At 43.1% G+C, this 7,500-nt stretch overlaps 1 protein-coding gene and 1 long non-coding RNA gene across 6 annotated transcripts in view; one reads left to right on the top strand and one right to left on the bottom strand.

The window, feature by feature from the left end:
- The window catches only part of napepld (N-acyl phosphatidylethanolamine phospholipase D), a 13,186-nt gene extending 6,346 nt beyond the window's left edge, over nucleotides 1-6,840 (bottom strand). Inside the window, exons 1-2 of one of the 5 annotated variants that reach the window (XM_012839205.3) lie at nucleotides 4,939-5,116; nucleotides 4,700-4,857 (exon numbers count right to left, since the gene is read on the bottom strand). In XM_012839205.3, the coding sequence (XP_012694659.2) occupies nucleotides 4,700-4,854 (155 nt within the window). In that variant the 5' untranslated portion in view covers nucleotides 4,855-4,857; nucleotides 4,939-5,116. Of the gene's footprint in view, nucleotides 1-1,195; nucleotides 1,338-1,441; nucleotides 1,602-4,699; nucleotides 5,118-6,686 lie in introns of those variants that run through there. The other 4 variants (XM_031583058.2, XM_031583057.2, XM_012839206.3 and 1 more) reach the window with 4 other exon arrangements.
- Nucleotides 6,122-7,500, top strand: part of LOC122133596 — a 1,859-nt gene continuing 480 nt past the window's right edge. Inside the window, exon 1 of the long non-coding RNA XR_006152891.1 lies at nucleotides 6,122-6,499. This is a non-coding gene — a long non-coding RNA (uncharacterized LOC122133596). The remainder of the gene's footprint in view (nucleotides 6,500-7,500) is intronic.

The raw sequence follows: 7,500 nt of genomic DNA on the forward strand, positions 1-7,500 counted from the left end.
ACAGAGAGACTGTGAGGAGCCCACATGACACGCCCACTCTACACCAGGACACCCACTCTACATCAGGCCCAGCCCACTCTACACCAGGCCCAACCCACTCTACACCAGGACACGCCCATTCTACACCAGGTCCAACCCACTCTACACCAAGACACACCCACTCTACCCCAGGCCCAACCCACTCTACCCCAGGCCCAACCCAATCTACACCAGGCCCAATCACAGGCCAGGGTTAGGGTTCGGGTTCGACCCACACCAGCTCTGTGTCTGGCTACAGGTGCAGCTTTAAAGGGCAAAAAAGCCAGATTATCTTATTTCTGTTTCACTGCATCTGTTTACATCATTCTGACCCAAATAAGAAAATTATTTATAATAAAGAACTTTAACTCCAGGACTGCGGCTGAGAAAACAAGATTCTTAGGATGAATGGTGTCTGCTGCTGTTTTGAAACATAAACATTGGGTCACTAATGTCACCACTACCCATCTCTCTGCTCATCTGTAAAGAGCCACACACCAAGAGCTGCTCACAAAGTAAGTAAGTACGTAAGCGAGTCTGAGTGATAGATAAGATACGATTCTGCTGTCATTGCAACTGGCTTCTCCAATGCAAAGTCCGTTCTGCGAAATGTCATGTCCTTAAAGAAGGTCACCGCTGTTATCCCCGCCGACACCAACAGAAGCATTTTAGTGAAGTTCATGACAGCAGTCCAGGCGCCGCCCGGGGTGAATGGATTCACAGCTACGCGCTGGCGGACGCATGTCGCGACGCGTCAGCGCCTTTCACAGCACGGATCACTGCGTCAGCCAGCTCGCAGTGCTGACTGTCATTTGCCTCGTGTAAATAAAAAAGGCAGCGCTCTTCTTCCTCCAACGGCTCACTGATAACAGCGGAACATAGTACACAACTAATTACTAGATGTGGACATGTCACTTCCGTTCCGTCTGTTACAACAGGTCCACGCCATTAGGCTTGTCATCTCCCCTAAACGAGTTTATTGAACACGCATATTCAGTTTTTGCACTGCAGGTAGTCACTCCACTATGAACTAATGTTGGCGCTTATTAGCTACTAACTAATTAACTTGGCACACTTCATGGTTTGTGGCCATAACTTCAGCCGACTCGTTGAGACTAAATGTCCGAAGCACCAAGCTCGCGTTTAGGCTATTATGCTGGAAATAAAACCGATTTACCGATGACAACATCAGCAAGACTGCAAGTACAGGACGGGAATGTCATAGGTAGCCTACTGACATTCAGTGTCTCACATGTCTTCCAATATAGTCTATGTGACAGGCTAATTAACGCTAGCTTCTGGAAATGACAATATGGAAAGGATGCAAAACAACTATACGAACACAAAGTCCACACGATTGATCGCTGCCATTGACGTCAGCCTACTGACGTTCCCGTCATGATACAAAGAGTTGTAACGTTACCTCTCAGAATTAGTGTCGAGTTTCCCCGGTACTTGTTTGGGCGAGAAGGTCTAATGAGAACATTTGATTCCCATTTTCACCAAATCCATACAACTCTTCCTCCGGAGCTGTACTGCGTAATAGTGTGTAGATCCCCACTACCAGGGTTGCCAGATCGGTGACCCAATGCAGACCGTTTGGAACGGCGATGGGCAAAAGACACATGATACCAATTACCTCAATTTAAATCTAATTATCATCCGTTTCTTCAGAATGCTGCAGAATGTTCCACTGATTTGATTGGGACACCCCAACATTATTGGAGTTAAGAACCTCGATATTTCTTTAATTCAATAAAATTGTATTTGTATAGCGACAAAACAATCAAATTGTCTCAAAGCGCTTTACAGGCCCCAGGTCCTGAACCCCCTTAGAGCAAGCAAGCACACACACACACACACACACACACATACTTTACAGGCCCCAGGTCCTGAACCCCCTTAGAGCGAGCAAGCACACACACACACACACACACACACACACACACACACACGCTTTACAGAGCCCTGGTCCTGAACCCCCTCAGAGCACAATGGCCACAGGGGCAAGAAAAAAACTCCCTGTAAATCAGGAAGGAACCTTAAGCAGAACCACGGCACATAAGGAGTTGGTGAATAATTGTACATTTCTATCAATACATTTAATCTGTTTTACAATTTACTAAAAAACACTTCCAAGGTATATTGAACACATACAATTCAGAACATAGATAATATACTGTAAAGGGACCAGTATTTCCACTGTACAGCAAACGGCAAACGCTATTTATGAAGAATAATCAGTCGTCTACATCTGGCAACACAACTTTCTAGCTAATCCTTGGCAAAATCTACAAATGAACTTGCCCCAAAAAACGGACACTGCCTCATCAGTTCACTGATATCAGAACATCTCTGGTCAGGGGTTCATTATGTAATTAAGATCATAAGTAAGCCTGAGGCACAATTTAAAATGATCCTCCGTACCGTGATCAGTGTGTGTGTGTGTGTGTGTCCAGTGATCAGTGTGTGTGTGTGTGTGTCCAGTGATCGGTGTGTGTGTGTGTGTGTGTGTGTGTGTGTGAGCGTGTCCAGTGAGTGTGTGTGTCCAGTGATCAGTGTGTGTGTGTGTGTGTGTGTGTGAGCGTGTCCAGTGATCAGTGTGTGTGTGTGTCCAGTGATCAGTGTGTGTGTGTGTGTGTGTGTGTGTGTGTGTGTGTGTGTGTCCAGTGATCAAGCCAACATAAGACCTTATGGGAAATAAAGTCTCAGTTCAATAAAAACCTATTTCTTCTTCCTAGTTCATTCAATACAGTGTGTGTGTGTGTGTGTGTGTGTGTGTGTGTGTGTCCTCCTAGTTCCTTCAATACAGTGTGTGTGTATGTGTCCTCCTAGTTCAATCAATACAGTGTGTGTGTGTGTGTGTGTCCTCCTAGTTCATTCAATACAGTGTGTGTGTGTCCTCCTAGTTCATTCAATACAGTGTGTGTGTGTGTCCTCCTAGTTCCTTCAATACAGTGTGTGTGTGTGTGTGTGTGTGTGTGTGTGTTTGTGTGTCCTCCTAGTTCATTCAATACAGTGTGTGTGTGTGTGTGTGTCCTCCTAGTTCATTCAATACAGTGTGTGTGTGTGTGTGTGTGTGTGTGTGTGTGTGTCCTCCTAGTTCATTCAATACTTTTTACTTTCAAGGGAAATGTCGGGATTTTTCAACCTGGACCAACTATTTGTTTCTCGGGTCCAAACTTCAGTGCTGAGTGTGTGTGTGTGTGTGTGTGTGAGAGAGTATGTGTTTGCGTGTGTGTGTGTGTGTGTGTGTGTGTGTGTGTGTGTATTGAAGGGATCTACAATCGACTACAGGCTCTGAATAGGTTCTGAGGTCAGAGATGAAGAGAAAGCTAAAACATTGACTGTGTGTGTGTGTGTGTGTGTGTTTAGGTCAGAGAAGAAGAGAACGCTTAAACATTGACTGTGTGTGTATGTGTGTGTGTGTGTGTGTGTTTAGGTCAGAGAAGACACAGACACACACACACACACACACACACACACACACACACACACACAGACACAGACACACACGCACACAGACACACACACAGACACACACACACGCACGCACACAGACACACAACACACTCACAGATCAACACACACACACTCACAGATCTACACACAACACACTCACAGATCTACACACACACACCAGTGATGCCTATAACACACACACACACACACACACACAAACACACACACCAGTGATGCCCATAACACATACACACACACACACACACACACACACACACACACAACAGTGATGCCCATAACACACACACACACACACACACACAACAGTGGTGCCCATAACACACATCACGATAACCAGTGATGCCCATAACACACTCACAGATCTACACACACACACACACACACCCACCCGTGGTGCCCATAACACACACACACACACACACCAGTGAGGCCCATAACACACTCACTCACACACGCACATCACGATAACCAGTGGTGCCCATAACACACATTGTATTTGGGAACATGGGATCTACGGTTTTTAAGATGAACTGAAATCGTCTTGTTTGCAGACTACAAGATTCATTACAAACTGAGACTGAATTAGGATCTCCAAAAACAAAATCATTATGGTTTGGGTAATTCCACATTTTAAATCCTGAAAATATTTATTTTTGGCATAGTCTAATTAACATTTACTAAGAGGGTTGATTGGTTAAGAAAAATAACGAAGCATTCGTTGGACCTACTTAAAATAAAAAAAATTAAGTTGATGTGTAAATTGCACCAATCTGGCAACCCTCCTCACACCGCAATGATTCTGACGTAGTTGCCAAATACCCTAATCACGTGACTTTGCCAAATTCGGCAGTCTTTTCAAATCTTCCTGATCACAACAATCACAGTAGCGAAATGGAGTGCAAACAAGAAGCACGAAGACACAACATAAAGATGCTGCACCAAAATAATCCCGTACATCATATGCTCTATCAAAATGACCTTCGTGAGACCAGTTTGCCAATTTCCAAAACACACCTTTGAGAATTACTCAAGAAGGTTCCTTGAAACTTGAAAGGGTTCAATCCTTGCTAATACTCTTCGTACTCATCGAGCTCTTTACGTAGCCTGGCGCTGATTGCGTAATGCCTGTGCATTGGAAAGCACTTGTTACCGCTCCACCAGTGAAATCAACAAAAATGATTTGGAGAAAAACATTCACCTGGTTGATTCTCCTCCGGTAGCCATAGTTTTGGGGAGAGTTGCACCGTTTAGACCTTTAAGGAAAACCAGAGCAGATAGATTCTGCCGAAGTGTTGATATAAATAGTTGTGGACGGGAACATCTCAAAACTTCTTTAAGACTTCGATGAAGCATGTCCTGAGCACAAACACAGCGCTATTTGTTGTTGTTTATTTAAAAATATATATAAAAAACTATATTCACGAACTGAACACGTACCTATCAAACATAGTTTTTGGGGAAGCAAACTTAGAAAAAGACATTAACTAGCAAATCAACAACATGAAAGTACGTAGTAGTCACGTGATTTTTGATTTAAGCGTTGGGATAATCCTATTACTCATGTCAGATATGTGAAACTCCAACGTATTAGCCAGCTTGTTAGCACAACAATTTTCAGAACAGTGGAGTTCATTCTTCTTCGTGTTACCAACCTGACCGAATGTATTTATTCTCTGGCATGTTGCTGCCCTCTAGAGGACCATATTTAGACTACATCGTTTTAAATGTATACAGTGATACAAATGATTACAGCTTTTTTCTATAGTTTTGGCACGTTTCTCAGCATTACAATTCTTACTACAAGTTCCATATGTTATGTTTGATCAATTTAAGTGACACTGTATTTTCTACTGATTTGTATAGGCCTACAAACAAACACACACACACACACACTCGAATTTGTCTTGCTGACCTTTGCTACAATTCCTGTGATGCACCTGTTGTCAAAGTATCGTGCGCTTGCTGTCACGAGAACAAATTTAACGTTTGTGATTCAAAGCCAGAACACATTTGTATGAAACACGTTTAGCTTATACACATAACAATGGCATAAAGTGGACTAAGAGCCCCCTCTCAGGTGAAGTCCGCAAGCTCTACACATTATGTGTTTAGTATTTCTGTATTGTATGCACGATGCACTGCCCGGTACACCTCTCCTTTGGGAGCCGGTACCGACTAGAGCCGAACTTGTACCGGTAATACATATCTGGTCAGTGACGCTGATGCTGATTTTCAGCTTTAAGTTCATACTGGGACTTAAACTAATCTTAAGCCGGGACACAGGCGTGTGTAGTGTAGTGTAGAGACATGGACACAGGCGTGTGTGTGTGTGTGTGTGTGCGCGCGTGTGTAGTGTAGAGACATGGACACAGGCGTGTGTGTGTGTGTGTGCGTGTGTAGTGTAGAGACAGAACGTCTAGTTAGACGGGCTCTGGCTGAGATCAAATAATAAAAAAAACAATATACTCGGAAAACATATGAAAGGTTTATTGAAAGAATTCACTAAATTTAGAAAAATCCAGTTAACAATCAGTATAATACTTTCAACGAAGTTGAGGAATTTCATCATTTGAATTAAATCATAAACATGAACCTTTTTGATATTTCCATTTACCTAGCAGTTGTGTTTGCCACAGCGAGAACCAATACATTTGTCGTGTGTGATATTAGCCAAGCCCTATGTGATGCTGTTTTACAATATCTTCTATTTGTGTTGTTTATTTTGTTCACTTTGCTTTACTCTAAGCTGTTTCGTTTTATTATATTTGGCAGGCCGCCTCCCGTATGTAATGCATAAACTACATTTCCCATGAAAACATCGGGTCTATGACGTCGACGCTGGAATTCATCAAGTTATCTTGCACGATAAGAAACCAGGCAGCGTCGGTTGTAGTCAAAGAGGATTCCCAGGTTAAATTGTAACCAGACACTTAAAGCGACTGCTTTGGCTATAATAAATAGGACCGCTATCTGACACCGCTTGCGGAGGTCGAAAAAGGTAAGAAATACTTTATATTTCTCCGTTCAGAGCCTCCCAAGCAGTAAGTTACCGGATAATTTGCCCTTAGCATAACAGTTAATTTACAGTAACATGCATACTCGCGTAACACCACAACTGTCGGAGTGTTGAGACTTAAACTTGTAGAAACATTTAAGTTGACGGTATCTCAGAAACATTGACTCACCTCATTTTACAGGGGTTATTTTCAGTGGTTCTGAGTTAGATGCTTCGCTATTGACTAGCTGCTGGTTATTTTGTCTTTGAGGATGTAGCAGCAACTGTGCGGTGGATTCGATATCGATGTTCGTCAACTAAACGGAGTGTGGAGATTATATTTGATTAGACCTTGGAAACCGCACATGTTGTGGGCTCTCTAGCTACGACACGTCTGTCATGTACCCTACCGTAGGGAAGGCTCGTGATATATTCGCAGGTCTTGAAGCCTTCAGGTATGGGGCCAGAGTATGTTCCACGTGCTTCGTTATTGTGCTTTATTGGAATAAAGACGGAATGCTGTATCAACCTCTAGAAAAGAAATTTTCCTTACAATGTCAAAGACGGGTTTCTGTGGTCAAGTGTTCACACTCTACACAGCGGGGTAGAAGTACCCTCCGTAAAGGTCGCTAGTTGGCTCAAAGTATCCAAAGAAAGATTTTTGGAAAGGTGGGCGTAATTAGACACGTGATACTTAGGACGTTCATGAATGTGAAACTCTCAAAAACAGACGTTTACTCTGTTGGTCCAAATCTACATTTTGTTGGCTGGATTGTGGAGGTCTGTGTTGTTTGAATCATTTTCATGTCAGCTCGGAGTTCAGTACTAGTACTAACCTTGCATGTGTGTATGTGTTAGTACCAGTTAGTGTCAGTGTGTTGATATGCCTTATGCCTATTTCCAGACGTGACGGGTGAATAACTGGGTTTTTAGCAGAACGGTAGCTGGCGGTCCAGTAATGTGCTGTTCTATGCTGTGTATTTAGTTCTGCTGTCAGGTTTTAA

The sequence above is a fragment of the Clupea harengus genome, chromosome 16 (assembly GCF_900700415.2).
Source record: "Clupea harengus chromosome 16, Ch_v2.0.2, whole genome shotgun sequence".
NCBI lineage: Eukaryota > Metazoa > Chordata > Actinopteri > Clupeiformes > Clupeidae > Clupea > Clupea harengus.